The 16,801-nt window shown below is 31.5% G+C and overlaps 2 protein-coding genes and 1 long non-coding RNA gene across 5 annotated transcripts; 2 read left to right on the forward strand and 1 right to left on the reverse strand.

The window, feature by feature from the left end:
• Positions 1-5,802: 5,802 nt before the first annotated feature.
• On the forward strand, positions 5,803-7,778 carry LOC114914950 (uncharacterized). The gene is made up of 2 exons (XR_003802789.2): positions 5,803-6,504; positions 7,556-7,778. It is a non-coding gene; the product is annotated as an uncharacterized LOC114914950 (long non-coding RNA).
• LOC109791398 (glucose-6-phosphate/phosphate translocator 1, chloroplastic) lies at positions 6,993-12,091 on the reverse strand. Its single transcript, XM_020350692.3, has 5 exons — positions 11,165-12,091; positions 10,237-10,462; positions 9,595-9,817; positions 7,896-8,109; positions 6,993-7,290 (listed from the first exon to the last, which is right to left on the reverse strand). The coding sequence occupies exons 1-5, from the start codon at positions 11,681-11,683 to the stop codon at positions 7,279-7,281; spliced, it is 1,194 nt and encodes a 397-aa protein (XP_020206281.1). The 5' UTR covers positions 11,684-12,091; the 3' UTR covers positions 6,993-7,278.
• A 482-nt stretch (positions 12,092-12,573) lies between these two features.
• LOC109810629 (small nuclear ribonucleoprotein associated protein B) lies at positions 12,574-16,247 on the forward strand. 3 transcript variants are annotated; one of them, XR_014429891.1, is made up of 3 exons: positions 12,574-13,590; positions 13,843-13,907; positions 15,903-16,247. XR_014429891.1 is itself a non-coding variant. In XM_083064491.1 (3 exons), the coding sequence occupies exon 1, from the start codon at positions 12,723-12,725 to the stop codon at positions 13,569-13,571; it is 849 nt and encodes a 282-aa protein (XP_082920617.1). In that variant the 5' UTR covers positions 12,574-12,722; the 3' UTR covers positions 13,572-13,590; positions 13,843-13,863; positions 15,903-16,247. The 3 variants fall into 3 exon arrangements, 2 of the variants coding, with proteins under 2 accessions (XP_082920617.1, XP_082920616.1); XM_083064491.1 differs by having other exon boundaries at positions 13,843-13,863; XM_083064490.1 differs by lacking the exon at positions 13,843-13,907 and having other exon boundaries at positions 12,576-13,590.
• The last annotated feature ends 554 nt before the right edge of the window (positions 16,248-16,801 follow it).

The raw sequence follows: 16,801 nt of genomic DNA on the forward strand, positions 1-16,801 counted from the left end.
AAGTTGATTTGCTAGAAAATAGGTGAGAAATAATGTGAAATTTATTGTTGTTTATTAAAGTGAAATTAGATGAGAAATAGAAGAAAAAAATATTTTAAAATTTTATTTTATAGAATTAAATTTTTATGTAAAAATATATTATTTAAATAATTACATTTTTAGGGTGATGTTGTCTATGTATTGATTCAAAGAGGTTTCATCACAATTTCTTCACAAATCACACACACACAAATAAATAAATAAATAAATAAATATATATATATATATATATATATATATATATATATATATATTATTTTTTAAATTACTTAATGATCACTCATTTTCTTTTTCATTCGCTGTTGAATCACCCCAAATACAAGAGCTTAATAAGAGAAACGCAATATTCAAATAAAAAAATTAAAATATATCATAAGACGTATATACAATATTAATAAATAAGGATTATTATAAAAAAAAATTATTAACTTAAGCTATGTTTCTTATTAAAAATTAGAATTTAAATTGAATTTTGTACTTCAAGTGAAAACTAAAAATATTATTTTACACTCCTGACTCGTTATAAAGGAATTATCTCTTAATTAAAAAATGATTAAAAAATATTATAAATGAAGATAGATATTCACATATTATTGGATAATAAATGAAATAAAAATGTTAAATACTACAACTTAGATTGGAATATGAATCAAAGTTGAAACTCGTGCAGTGGACTCTAGCTAGCCTAATACGACACACCTTCACCTTCTCATCTGTGTTTGTGTTTCGTCAACAATAAAATGTTTCTCAGATGTATTCATTTTTATAATCATTTTTTTTCTTCACCAGTATTTTTTTATTTTTTTATTCTATGTGTGTACATGCACAATTTTTGATGAAGGGAAATACAATTTTTGGAAAACATATTAATTTTATATTAGTCGATTACTGTAATATTAATGGCTCTAGAGGAAATCAACGGATGCAACTTTGAAAAAAGAATGCATCTAATTTTAATTGTGTTTTTTTCTTCTTCTTTTGTACTTTTTATTATTTTATTACATGAAAAATTATACTCACATTCTATAAAGTCTAAATGATATATATTTCTCTTCTGATTTTTTACAAAGAACTCATTTTCTTTGTAATAATATCATTGGTTAATGTGAAAAAAAAATGAAAAATCAATTCATATATGCATTTATCTTTCGTTTATAAATTATATATGATATTTTATATTTTTTAATAAAAGTTTTAATTATTCTTTAATTTTAAAAAATAATAATTTTTTAATTTATCCTTTGAAATTATTCCTTGAATTTAGTATGTTTTTAAAATTACAATACATTATATTTATAATATAATTTGAGACTTAAGGTTGAGTAAGAGAGCAATTCTCGTTCGATTGTACATTTACGTTAATAATTTATTTTTCTCTTAATAGTACACAAATTATATTATCTTATATAAAGAATTATATGTGTTACTTATATAAATAAATAAAAGAGGTTACCATTCACTTAAAAACTAGATAAAAAATATGTGTCATTTAAAAAAATCTTAAGGGATGTAAATACATTTTTTCCTCTATTATATTATTATATTTATTAATTTTATGAATATATATCAACAATATACTATTTTATAGTATTATCAAAGTTAAATATAAATATTATTAAATTAATTAAATAATTAATGCTATAGAAAAAAATATTTAAAGATATTATATTAATTTTTGTGCATTTATGTATTTTACTTTGAATGTACATAAAATAAAATATAATGTAATACATTTAAGCCTTATTTGGTGACCAAGATATATGATAAGATACAATATGATAAATTAAAAATTACTTATAGATATACTTTTTTATCCTTAATTTACTGTTAACTGTATTTCATAGATCAAGTTTGCAAAATTTTCAAAGATTTAAAAATCATTTAATACTTTATTTTATTAATTTAAATTAATGGATAATTATAAGGTCATTTTATACATTGATTTTAATTAATGAAATGAAATATCAAATGGTTTTCAAATTTTTTAAAAATTTGCAGATTTGATTTATGTATTAAAAACTTTAAACGGATTGTTGAAATTTATGTAGAACACGTGTGCGTGTGTGTGTGAGAGTTTTGGGTAACATATCTAGAAATTTTCTAGATATGTTACCTAAAATTGGATATTTACACATATTTTAAATATCATATTATACGTTAAAATAAAAAAATGTGATGAATTATTAAATAATTTTTGAATTATGTGAAATTTGATATACATAATCTTGAATATAATATCACATAATTTAGCAGTTTGATTGATTCAATTTCATCATACAAAAAAATTATTGGAGATATAAGATTTAATGTAAAATTTTTAGACTTACACGTAGTGTTAGTGGATTTGACTCATATATACGAAAGAGATCTACTTATTTTAAGAGTGAGTCTTGGTTGACTTACAAGACTCACTCCACTTAATAATTCATATTTTATATTAAATTTCAATAATTCAATCATTAAATTAAACTTTTTTAAGATATAGATCAAATCTGTAAATTTATAAAAATTATTTAATACTTTATTTCATTAATTTAAATTAATAGATAATTTTAAAAATATTTTATAAGTTAATTTTAATAAAGTATCAAATATTTTTTAACCTTTTAAAAAATTTATAAAATTAATATATGTATTAAAAAATTAATTTAATAAATTAAATCATTATAATTCTATATAAAATATAAATTATTTAATGAAATAAAAGTTTAAAATCTTATTCATACACACGCAATCGTGCAAGTGGTAGAGCAATTACTTCTCATCTACAAATGACTTACCACGTGTTAAAACAATTTGTTCCACCACTTATTCCTAGTTTAAAAGTATGTAAAGTTTTTTTTTTATTAATAATCTACGTGAAGTTAGTATCTTGTATTTTATTTAAATTACACAACCTTGGCAAAAATTAAAATTATCACAAGCAAAATTATCATTTCTCTTCATTAAAACAATAAATTTGAATTTTGTCTTCATGAATCCTTATCCTTTGATGAAATACTACAAAACATAAACTTGTGAAGCCTTTAGATTTTATGTATGAATAACCACGCTTGAATATATAACGAATGCATATAAATACTGAATTTTGCCTTAAAGAAAGAAAAAATTCAAGCCCGCCACACATGTCAATTAAAAGCTGTCATAAATTGAATATTTGTAAATGCAATCAAATTCAATACCCATATGCATCTAATGAAATTTACCAAATCCAAAAAAAGACGTATATATAATTTAGACAAACATATTGTATTAAATGAAAATGTATAATAATAATAAGAAGAAGGTACTGAGATTTATTTAAATGATTATTTGTTTTCAATAAATATTTTTTTTTATATATATCTTATGCAACTAACATCTTTTTGTCTTCAAAATTATAGTTTCCATAGAATACAAAAACAATTCTTAGACACCTACCCACTGAACTCTATGAGAAGAAGAGAGAGAGAGAAAAATGACAATATTTAGTGATATGATGTGATAAGAAAAAAAGAAAGATTGAGAGAAAAATAAATAAATAATAAGTATTGATGATATGTATAAAATTATGAAGTGTCCAAATATCATACTTGAAATATTATTGACACAGTAGTTTCTGAACACATATATAATCGATACAACACGTTGGAATATTATTTATTAAGTGGTTGATATCTTTAAGTTTCTTGAAGCCTCTCTAAAGCCATTCATTTCCACCACTTCCAGACTTTAACTCAAAGCATTTGTAAATTCAAAAGAGTGAACACGTACTAGCTAGGGTCTATCAAGGTTACTCTTATAATTAATTACAAAGCTGGTAATAATTTATTATACAACAATTAACAAATTAATTTAGAGAGAGAAAAGGTGATGAAGAAAGCAGAAAACTGCATGCAGTAAAAACTAGCAGTAGAGAGACTTTCCACCAGATTGCAGAGAGAAGTGGATTTTTAACCATTTCAATATAAAATAAACGAATAAATACTCAAATAAAACATGTTGAACATTATTTACCAAACTCATACAAATACTATTCACCATCCACAGATGGGTTACCCATTCACTTATTTCTCTCTTTAATATTTTTATTTTTATTTTTTTCTCCATTCAAAAAAATATTAGTTGCCAGTTCACCGATTTCTCTACTGTTATTTTCTTATAATTTCCTTTTCTTTTTCTTATTTTCATGTATTTTTTTTTAAATATTAACATTCTTAATTATTATATCTGTGTTTCATTTACGGTCAAATTAGAATATAAATATTCATTTTAATTTGTAGTTTATTGTTTTTTTAGAAGAGAAAAATGTTAATTTATTTTGATAATAATATTTTTTAAAGTACATTATAGTTAGTAAAATAATTTTTTCAAACAACTAAACTTAATTTTAAAATTGACTTTAATTAGGCTAATTCAAGTATGAAAATTGTATCGCTGGATTCATTTAAAAAAACTACCGAAATGTGAAATTGTTCACAGAAAAAATAAATCATAAACATGACCAAAAACATGCCAAAAGTGATCCTAGAGAAAAACTTTAAACACTAACATTTCAAATTTCTTAAAATTGAAAATCTTTAAATTTAAAAAACAAAAAAAATAAACATAAAAAACAGTAAATTATTTGAATGTTTTATTTAAAATATTATTATTACTTCAATTAATTAAATATAAAATATATATTTATAAAAATAACAATAAACTAAAAAAAACGAAATTCCAAATAAAATAACAAAAAAGAAATTGGCCAATGGACAATGAAATTTCTCAATAAAAAAAATAATAAAAATAAAAAAATAGATAAATTAGCCAACATATAACTGATTTCTTAATGGCAAAATCTTGTTTGTATCATTTTGATAATAATCTTGAATATTTTTTATTTGAGTATTTATTTGTTCCTTTTATATTAAAAATTTCACCTAGGTCGAACTTGTTGGTATTACCACACCTATGGCGAGAGACTTAAACATGTTTTCCACTGTGGAAAAGTTAGTATATGTCGTTAGATCTATTTAATTTTAGATCTATGGTTAATATTTTTGTTTTCAAATTCTCATTTTTCATTAACGTACGCATGGGAATTCATGAAGTAAATATTTATATTTTAGGCAGAATATAAATAAATATTAATAAAATACCATAATATTAATGACTTTAGAATGAAAAGTAAATGGGTTCAACTTTGAAAAAAAATGCATATACTTGTAATTGGATTTTTTTCTTTGTATTTTTTTCTTCAGATTCTATATATGCATTGATTATATAATATTTATTAAATATTATATGAGTAATAATGAAATCTTTATTTTTTTTATTATAAAAATTCTATATTACAATTAATAAATAATAGTATATAACAGAAAAGTTTCTTGTTAATGTATTTATAAAATATTTTATTAATCTATAAGAATATATATGTCCATATGACTTTTTGGTGTTCACTTTTTAAAAGGAAATTATACTTTTATGTTCTTTTTAACTTCTTTTTTTGCACTAATATATATTTAATGATAAAATAGAAAGAAAAAAATGTATAAAAATAATTAACCACTTTTAAAAAAAATAATAAACACAACTATTTCTTTTTATAGATAGAAAGTTTCTGTTTTTAGTAACCATAAATATTATATTAACTAGAGATATAACAAATAAAAACTTTATAAATGAGAAATAACCCACAATCTACTTTCTAAAATGTTATTATAACTTATATTCTATTAATTATTAGACTGATCGAGACATTTTATGTCTCTAATAATTATACAGACAGGATATTAGATGATTATTAGTGGTTAGTAGACTGATCGAGATACTTTATGTCTCAACGCTTGGGTAGAAGCTGAAAAGATATTTGATAAGGAATATATTAAAAAAAATGTTGAACAAAAGAATATCCATTTATCTCCTTAATTCGAAAGACAACCGTTAAAACGTCAAAAAGAGAAAAGGAAAAATACCATATTACATGAATCATTTATATATATAAAAACCAAAAATAAAAAATAAGCATATTATAAAAATTAAAAACTTATAGAGGTATTTTTCATGATAAGAAGACCCATTTTATGTTGCGAATTGGTAGTAAAATAGTTTAAGTCCGGCTTCTACTTTTTTTCACCTTATCCATAAAAATAATTTTGGGCTTCAATAGCCTCTAAAATATCATCCACAACTACAACACAATAACAAATACAAACCACGCGTTGACCAAAAAGGACAAAATCTATGCTACTATATCTTATATTATCTCATACTCATACAATGGCTTAGGCCCATCTAATTTCACATTTCTGCTTCTTCATTCTGCTCTTCTACACTTGAATTTTTGGAAAACAGTTCATACACCCTTGAAGAACAATTTAGATAATGATGTTAAATATTAAATTCAGGATTCAGATTACTTGTTCTAAACACATTTGTGACCATCTTGCAGTTGGAAGCTCAAGTTCGAATGCATAGCATAGCAGCACCATGAGACTGGTTTGGCTCTCTTATCTACCTCTACCATTTATTTTCTTTCTGACTAAAATCACAGTGCATGTCAACACAATACCTCTCACGGTGTCCATAACAAGATACTCTGGATGTGAAATACATCGTATCAACACAACAAACCATCATATTTTTACTGATTGTAAAATACTTCGAAATTGTTGGTTAATATGTTCTTCCCATTACTTCACCTACTACAAAGAAAAAATGTTGGCAACAGACTCTCCAACACATTTTTTTTCTAACATTTTACTATTAATTAAAAATTATTGAAAATTACATAACTAGAAAAGAGTCTCACTATACGATAGAAGAGCACAAAAAAGAAAAAAAATTTAAATAAATTTCAATCGATAAAAAAGAGTGTATTAGAAAATATGTGGTGGCATTAGAGAATATCTACACTAGTGTCAGCAGACGTTAGTATATTATTTGATAAACCATAACAAGCATCGAAACAGACCATCATACTCGGATTATAGTCAATAACACCTTATTATAATATGCCATGTCTTGAGAAACTTTCCTCAGACTAAACACGTTTATTCCTCAAACTTGATGATATCAGAAAAAGAGGAGGGCAAAAAACTAATCATCTCTAATGATAATGTTCCTCGGTAGTGTCATCATTATTATAATATATACAAATAGACAAACAGCCGGATCATCCAGTCTTTACCAATATCCAGCTGGCACATTCCAAAATCATCTTCCTCATCTCATTTTTGGCTGAGTAGAGCATAATTCTCTGACTCCTTGACCTTACTGCTTTGCCTGTAAACAAGATTAGAATGCGAAATTAGAGCAAAGAATACATGCTAAACAAAATTTTTTATTTCCAAAACAAAATATCATAAACAACCCACGTAGTTAATATTATTAAGTCTATTTCAATACAAGCTTAAAAACACTTTTGAGAACTTTATTACTAAAAATAAAGTTTTTTTTTTCTCAAAAACATTTATAACTTGTATCCAAACAGGCTCATAGTCTGTTTATTACTTTCTTACCACCAATATTCTTTTCTTAATTTTTCAAGGCCTAAAACGATAACAAAACAGATGTGTGCCAATCAAAAGCTTCATTGCAAAGGTGAGAACCAAAGCATTTGGGGTAGTCAACTTTTGAAGCTTTGGTATAATACTTCATGTTAAATAGATTTGGAAAAGGAATAAAAACTATGGATGACCAGAAGTTAGCCTCCAAAACGTCCCTAATACAACCTTTGCAAAAGGACCATTCAAGGCTCCAACCAATAAGGGGTAAGACTATGAGCATCTATATGTTTCATTTCTTCTTTTATTAGTGCATGACATGGCCAAAGGTCATAATAGTCGAAGAATTCAAATATGACTACAAAATTTTTATGTAGAAAATACCTGTGAATACAAGAAGGTTCCGAGGATGGCAATAGCAGCTCCTAGAGCATTAATAGGCTGAACTGGTGTGTGGAAGATAATGATTGAAGAAACTATAACAGAAATACGTTTCATGGTGTTTCCAATGCTAAATGTCAAGGGAGAGATCTCATCCAAAGACATATATGACACCTGATTGTACAAATGATAAAATATGCTCTGAGCTGCCACCCACCTGTTGTACACCAAGTAGAAGCCATATGTTTAATCATGAGAGGAAGAAGTGTAGAAACTTCGAGAACCAAAAGAAAAAGGACAATCACAAAAGATAAACTCAATCAAAACAAAATAACTCAGAAGGTCAATTTTCTATTTCAAAAACTCCGCGGTTTGCAGCATGTGTGCATGTGGAACGTATCTGGCAAGAACTCCTTATTGTGAGAAATGAGAATATTTAATTACAAAAATTAGGTTAAAATTAATGGTTCAAATTACATTTTTAATTACAAATATCAAGTGATCTTTAATTATAAAGAAAGAAAATCACGTGAAAATTATAACTAAATATGCAGTTTGAACCATCAATTTTAAAAAAATTGGTTATAACTGAATATTCTCATTTCTCATAATAAACAAGAATACTCAAGATTAAAAAACAAAATCATCAGACTTTTAAGCAGCCTTTAATCTCGATCATCCATGTAAAGTTTTATGGTTAAGATTTGCTCTTCTTGCTCTTTGATTAAAAATAGCTCTCGCACTACACACACACACATAGTGATTTAGTGTGTGTGTATATACACACTTAATCATATCTCACATGTTCATCGCTCCTCCATAAAATTATATTGGCCTCTCATTTAAATTAGACATGATCATTGATTTGAGCAAAATTATCTCTCAGTTTTGCAACTGTAGACACTGGCAATTGGAATAAAATCTAGCTGGGAAAAAATGTGCTAATTCCCTACTCTAGGTGCCATTTTGGATGTTAGTTTGTAATTGTATTATCTCGTTATTAGAGAAGAAACAAATAAGAGAGATTTAGCAGATGCATAGATACACCAAGCCAGCCAGACAAACTTCTAGAGAGGAAACTCAAAAAATGAAAATACTTGAGACGTTAAAACAACTGTCAATTCAATATAAGAATCCTAAATCCATCAAGGTTACAAACATTCAACTTGGAACTTAAACAAAAAGGAGATGATAAGACTAAGGGGATTACTCTAGTACCCATCTATTTTTCATGGGTACAGAAATCCAAGCAAAATGTCAAAACATTTACCAGTTGACAGTTCAATGGACTTTCGAACTATTAACTATTAAATCCACAACCAATTAATATTTAAGTCATATTAAGTACGGTACCTGTTTTGTTAAATAACAACCGCATAAAATAACCATCATCAATAACTACAAACAATTTATAGGCTACTTTTGGCACAATGGTCACAAAAACAGCAATTGTCACATACAAAACCCTAAGTTCCCTCATCCAATCCCTTCTTCCTTACCTTTACTCTCCGAGATATTGTACACGTATTTCATAATCAAATGGACTAATAATTTGCTAACATCAAATATATTGGAATTTATGAAAAGGACACAACATGTAGACAAAAATTGTTGGGAAAAAACACTATGAGAATGTCAATATATCGCCTTTATGCAAGTATGGCATGGATAACATCAGATTGAACAGACATCTTGTAATTACCATATAAATTGGGGTCCAATTTGAGAGAGCGCTGTTTGATATCCAGCTGCCCACATCTGTGGTCCCTCCACAGCTATCGCAAACGGCGTCAGAATAAGAAGGGACAACATAGATAAACATGCATAGTAATTCATTCCACTAACAGACTTTCCCTTCATGCCCTTTTTAGAAAAGATATTGCGGAATACAAATGCCAAGTTTGATATCATAGCCCCCATAAAACCTGAAAAATATAATAAAGCAGTTATGAAATCAAAATCAAGAGGGCGTGGTAAACTCAATTGCAGAAAGATGTAAAGTTGTAAGAAATACATTCCATCATAACCCCTGATAATGGCATAAGCACCCAAGTATACTATACGATAGTAAATCATCATTTCCTTGGTGGCTCAACACAAGCATGAAAGCACAATAATTAAATAAATATAAATCCACTAATAAACATTTTGCTTGTGGGGGAGGGGAGGATTGTGATATCGTCTTATATAACTTGCCATCAAATTATTTTCTCTCATGCCAGGTATGAAGTTCAAGTTCAAGTCAGTTTGCCATCTTGTCTCCAACTGTTATGCTATGCTCAACAACAAAATGGAACAGAATGTACTTGACAAAAAACGATCATTAGAAAATCAACTTCTTTACCAATCATATTGAAATTGAGCTCAGTCACAGCGGCAAGTGCACATCCACCGATGATAGGAAGTAAAGACAGGTAGACCGGCACTGGGAAGGTCTCACCCAGAATAAATCTGGAAACCAGAACACTGAAAGCAGGCTCGCCGCTCTTAATAATATGGGTGAATGATACTGCAACTTTTGACATGCTAACAGTTGCCGCTACATGTCCTATTGTATGTGCAACAGCAACCTGAATGAAAAAAAAAACAGCAAACACTAAGGTCCCTATATATCAATAAATAATTAGATGGAAAGCCATAACTATTCAACATCTCATTTGAATCCAAGAAATGCAAATTTACACTTCCAAAACTAAAAATTCCATCATTGGAAAAAAAAAAAATCTTATAAAGAGCTCCACCTAATTCATCAACAAGCTTTTAAAGGATCAACTTTTCTCTGTTTTTTTTCTTCATGAAATCATCAAGCTTTTCTAAAGTCAAACCACATAGATATCAAGAGATGGGAAAACATTGTTTTTTAAAAGGAAAAAAAAACTTTTTCCTATAAAAGATATAGTAAATGTTTGATTCTACATCTATGATCCACGTTTAACCAAGAATCACATCAAAATTATGGTAAAACAACTAAGTTTTGCTTCCACCGATTTACATCCAACCAAAAATGATATGAATCCAAACATGCTCATAATCAGTTGTAACCAAGGTTTTAAAAAGGTGCCCAATATCAAGGTTTTTGGGATCAAGCCTACCACAATTGTGGCAACATCAACCACATTTGTCCGCAATTTCCCACAATATCAAGCAACCACAGTACAACCACAACCACAATTAAGAACCTTGTCTACAACACATGCACAAACAAAAACATGCTTTCACTATCTCCCATCAATTTTTGTTCCAAGGAAACAAACAAAAAGCCTCTCACTTACAGGGAACAAAGTCTTCCAGAACTCAGGATCAGTCTTAGGAGGCTCAGCAATCCTGGTGGCCCAAGAGATCAACATCATGAGAGAGCCACATGCAAGGGAGAGGGTTGAGGTGAGCCAAGGGTAAGGGTATGCATTCAGCACCTTCTTGTTATAAATATTGAACACCACATTAAGAGCCCACCAGGTTGCAAAGTATATCCCAATTTTCACCTTCTTAGCAGCCTCTGATGGAGCCCCAGCCCCTTCAACCCCTGATCTCTCAGCCTCATACGCCCCACATGCCACCAAATCACCACGCTCACGCCTCACCACAGACCCAGAAAATTTCCCCAACCCAACAACGCATGCAAGGTGCAGTGGCTTCTGCACTGGCACCATAGATCGCAGAGCGTTGTTCTCCCTTGTTTTCACTGGAACAAGGGAACATGACTGAAGAAGTGAACCCCTTTTCCGCAGAAACACACCACCAGAGCCTCTGGTAGTGATCGGTGAGGCGGGTTGTTTCACCGTGCTAATCATGGTGTGATCACTGATGAAAAAAAGTATTAAAAACAATAAAGAAAAGAGAAACTTTGCGAGCAGAACCTTAATGGGTTGCTAAATAATTGAAGGAGGGAACAAAAAGAGAAACAGAAAAATTAGGGATCCCGTGCGTTTGTGTCAGTGTCAGAGCCGTGAAATGAACTCTCACGGACTGAGCACTATTATTATTGTTATGCGATGAGAGAATGTGTTTATGATTTGGTTTAGAAGAGCAATGCAAATGGAAGTTACTGCGGCAGAATGAGAGAAAGTTACAAGGCACCTCAGGATCAGTTTGGGTAAATTAGGTAATGAGAAAAGAGGTTACACATAACACAGTGAGTTGGTTTTGTGAAGTAGGAGACGAGAGCAAAAATCGTAGTTGGTGGTTTCTTTCTTCCTTTTTATCTTGGTTTGGTAGGGAAGAATCGATGGTAAAAGCCTTTGTTTCATGCTACTAACCATAAGGGTGTCAATGTAAATTTAGTATTTCTTAATTAAGGATGTTTTCTATTTTTTAATAAGGATGTACTCATTCCAATTAGCACAAGAGTAGGTATTTCAATAAAATATATTTACATCGCTTAATTAAGTGATAATGATTAGAATATTATTTCTTATGATTGAGAAAACCTAAAAAAAATATATTTTTTATAAAGAGAATTCAAATTTAACTTTATAAGAAATAAAACATTGAATACCAAAGAATGAAAAATGAACAATGTCGTAATCTCTCTAAATTTATTTAATGCATGTTTATTTTTAAAGGAGAGACACCTCTGAATTTTTTTAAAAATGACTTTTGGGCTTATGAGTTTGGGCCCGCATTTAGATTTCATAGAATTATGGACTGTATATGGGAAGGAGTTGGGTGGGTGGGTTAAAGTTAACGGGTTTGGTTTTGGGGTAATATGGTGAGAGACGTTCTCACTATCTAAACTCTAAAGTCCCAATTCTTCAAAAACCCTAAAAAACAGTCACTCTCACTGAAGAAGAAGAAGAAGAAGCCGCTGAAGAGAATTTGAGTTCTCCGAAAATGTCGATGTCCAAGAGTTCGAAGATGCTGCAGTACATCAACTACCGCATGCGCGTCACCATCCAGGACGGCCGCCAGCTCGTCGGAAAATTCATGGCCTTCGACCGCCACATGAACCTCGTCCTCGGCGACTGCGAGGAGTTCCGCAAGCTTCCTCCGGCCAAGGGCAAGAAGCCCGCCGACGCCGACCGCGAGGACCGCCGCACCCTCGGCCTCGTCCTCCTCCGCGGCGAGGAGGTCATCTCCATGACCGTCGAGGGCCCCCCTCCGCCCGAGGAGTCCCGCTCCAAGGCCGTCAGCGCCGCCGCCCTTGCCGGCCCCGGCATCGGCCGCGCCGCCGGCAGAGGCATTCCCCCCGCCCCCGTCGTCCAAGCCCAGCCCGGCCTTGCCGGCCCCGTCCGCGGCGTCGGTGGCCCCGCTCCCGGCATGATGCAGCCTCAGATCTCGCGCCCGCCGCAGCTCAACGCGCCGCCGGTGTCTTACCCCGGCGCTCCGCCGCCGGTGATGCGCCCGCCGGGCCAGATGCCGGGGTACCCCGGCCAGGGCCCGCCTCCCATGGCGAGGGGACCTCCTCCGCCGATGCCGCCCGGGCAATACGCTCCCAGGCCCGGCGGTGCTCCGCCGCAGCCTTACCCTGTTCCGCCACAGTTTGGACAGCGTCCCATGGGGCCTCCTCCTCCTGGTCAGATGGTAAGGGGTCCTCCGGCGCCGCCTCGTCCCGGGATGCCCGCTCCGCCACCGCCTCGCCCCGGCATGCCACCACCACCTGGAGGTGGTGTTCCGGTGTATGGTCCTCCTCGACCTGGCATGCCCCCTCCGCCAAACCCTCCGAATCAACAGCAACAGTAATGGGAGAAGGGATTGATAGGTTGGTTTGTGCTGTTTTGCTCATTCCTCTCTTTTAGGTTTCGTTGAGACTGTGTGTTAGCAGAATTTGTTTTGAAGTGAAGTAATGTATGTTTGAATGTTTTATTCCGAAATTAAGTTTGATTTAAAATACAATGTGAAATTTTCAGCCTCATGGTTTTCAGATGCAGTAACATTCATGATATTATTTAGTGACATTGTTGCTGTTTATAAGTTTGTTGCATTCTTTACTGTTGGGAAAAATTGTGGACAGGTGTGGCTGCGATCCTGCGGTGTAAGCACTCCTAAAACCTTAACATTGTGGCCGAAATCCACGGGGTATTTTTTAAAACATTGTTCAACCTGATTTAATACCCATTCTTTCATCACTTCTTCTGTAAGAGGTAGTGATGGGTAGAAGGAAAACTTGAATGGTTCATAAGAAATTTGTGAAATTAGAATTAGGTGGGAGCATAGTTATTATTAACCTTGTACTGGAACCGGATCTATAGCCCGTCCAGTCAGCCTATTGGATCTGAACTGCAATAGACTCGGTGCTGTGATATGCTTGGTAGGAAACCAGAATAAATGGTGAAACTTGACTAGTATGTAGACATTCTATTCTATCAGTCTGGCTAGCTCAATGTCTTACAAAGCATGCTACTCCATACACACACACATACTGCCCAATACGGTGATGCACACACAATCCCATGCAACACTACACACACTGTCCAATGTTAAGCAATTCAAATTCATATAAGCGCCATATACAATCATTCATGAATAGGAAATAATTCATCAAATGTGCAATATGTCCTGCAAATCATGCTACCACATGCACATGCTGCCCAATATGTTGACAAACACAATCTCATGCAACAAGGCACACACACTGTCCAATGTTCAACAATTCAAATTCAATTTAGCACCACATACATTCATTCATGAATAAGAAATAATTCATCTAATGTGCAATGGTGGGTTTGAATTTATCCTTTGGATGTTTAAAATAAATAATACCATTACACCACGCCAGTTACCTGTTATACACATAATGGTGATTTTTCTTTGTTTGGCACTTGTGCACACTCTGTTATGAAGTGGCACGTACTGTTCTCTATGACAAACACCCACCCTTCGCAGGCAACATTTCCTGTATCTCCCAGCATTTTCTGGTCTACTGTGATAGTTCATCTCCAATTTCCATTCTCCATGGTTTTCTATCATCCCTGAGTATTCCGTGGTCATTTTCTGGAAAACCTGTCATTATTTTTAGCTCCCGTGACTTTTGCTATCTTGCTTTGTTTTGTCCATGCATTTTTCTGTTTTTTAATTTATCTTATACTGGTATTTCTTCTTCCTTTCACGTGCTCTCCTCTAAGTTTTGCCCTTTAATTTTTTATTTATTTATTTTTATTGTAATTGGTCATAATAACTACCATCCCTGCTACTCGCCATATCATTTCAGGGTTGGCCTCTCCTTGAAAATGATTTGGTATAGTGCTTATGTTATGTGTATTATAGCATAGTTGATTGTTTTGATCATAGTACATACCCTAGTTTGATAATACCCAATGTAAATTCCTATGTTTCTATCTAAAATATTTGAATTTCATGTATAATTATAATATACTAAGTAATCTAATAATATGGTTGACATGTTGGTGATTTGCACTTAAGATTCCATAATTGGCACCTAAATTCAAATGTGTTATTAAGGGAATGCATTATATATTCATTATATTTTAACTTGTGATTCAGCAATGGTTACTTTCTAAAATATTATTACATGCTAGTGGTCGATTTTCTAAAATATTTGGTGGGGGATATTATTGTGGTGTTCTACGTGATCTATAGAATGTAATTTACTACTTTTTTTTTGGTTACTTTCTTAACGTGATCTCTATTTGTGCCCATCCTTGTCTCATTATGCAACTTGAACTGACATTCCTAATATTATTTAGCTTCTCAACTTCATTTTTGGTTGTTCATATTTAACTTGACGTGGTAGAATTATGTATGATTGTTGAAAAAGATTTATGTGGTTTTTGTCCTTCATTTCCTGTATATTCTTTCACACATCTTTGACGTTTGTCATTGTTGGACTGCGTTATTTCAGCAAGTTCACCGTTTATTGGAAAATTATGGTTGCATTTGATTGAAACTGACTGTATTCTGCTTGCGTGTAGTAGCTTGGTACCTATGGTGTCGCATATATTTTTTTAAACATCTTGTGCATGTTTGGCGTGCTTTATCTTGTGACTTAATTGGTTATCTGACGTCTCTCATATTTGTTCGTACTAAATAGAAAATTTGAAACTATCATGGCAGGTTTCTTTTTGCTGGTAATCTGAAGATATTGACGCTGGACATCTTACGCGCGATTTAATATCCAGCTTGTACTTACGAAGTGATTGTTGCTTGTACAACCTTGAGTCATTCTCTTGTTATGAGGATTTTTTTTCTTATGTCTTGATGAGAATATGTAATGTTAGAACAGCTTTATGATTTGGTGGAAACTATTCTACTAAGACCTGAGTATTGGACATACAAGTCGGCTGTGTAGATTTTCAGGGGAAAAAAAATGCCGGATTGCATAGACAGCGTACTGATTTGAATGTAGGAAAGGATCCCTTACATGATTTGAGTTATATAACATAATTATGACTTGGGTAATGTTTCATGACCATTTTTTTAATCTATCTGTAGTTGTTTGGGCTCTTTTTTAATAGTTTAACTTTCGTGGAGACACAAATGTATTTGGAAGATTAATCAGTAACTCGGTAGATTATTAGAACTAAAGTATGGGAATTTCTGTTTGTGGACGAGGAACCAGGTGATATTAACTTTCTAATAATATATTTATTTACGGAAATTGCTTTGTGGATTTAACATCTACCTGTTCTTTTTATAAGAAATAAGTGGTAGTTACCATACAATATAAAAGTTAGCCCTTTCAAAAGTTTTCAAATACTGCCAATCGGCAAAAGTAAGTGTTTTTATTCTTTTCAATTGCACATATTTACTAATTATTCATAACCAATTGTTTATATTTCATGTTACTTGTCTTTTCTGTTTCCGTTGCCTGTTGGTCCGTTAACTCGGTGAAAAAATGATTACATAAAGAATAAAGGTTTTTTTTAAAAAAATTTTAATTTTTTATTTATTTATAATTATAATAACGATAATATGATTCCAACATCTGAGCATACTGTTTTAGTCACTCACTA

The sequence above is a fragment of the Cajanus cajan genome, chromosome 9 (assembly GCF_000230855.2).
Source record: "Cajanus cajan strain Asha chromosome 9, NIPB_CcT2T_4, whole genome shotgun sequence".
NCBI lineage: Eukaryota > Viridiplantae > Streptophyta > Magnoliopsida > Fabales > Fabaceae > Cajanus > Cajanus cajan.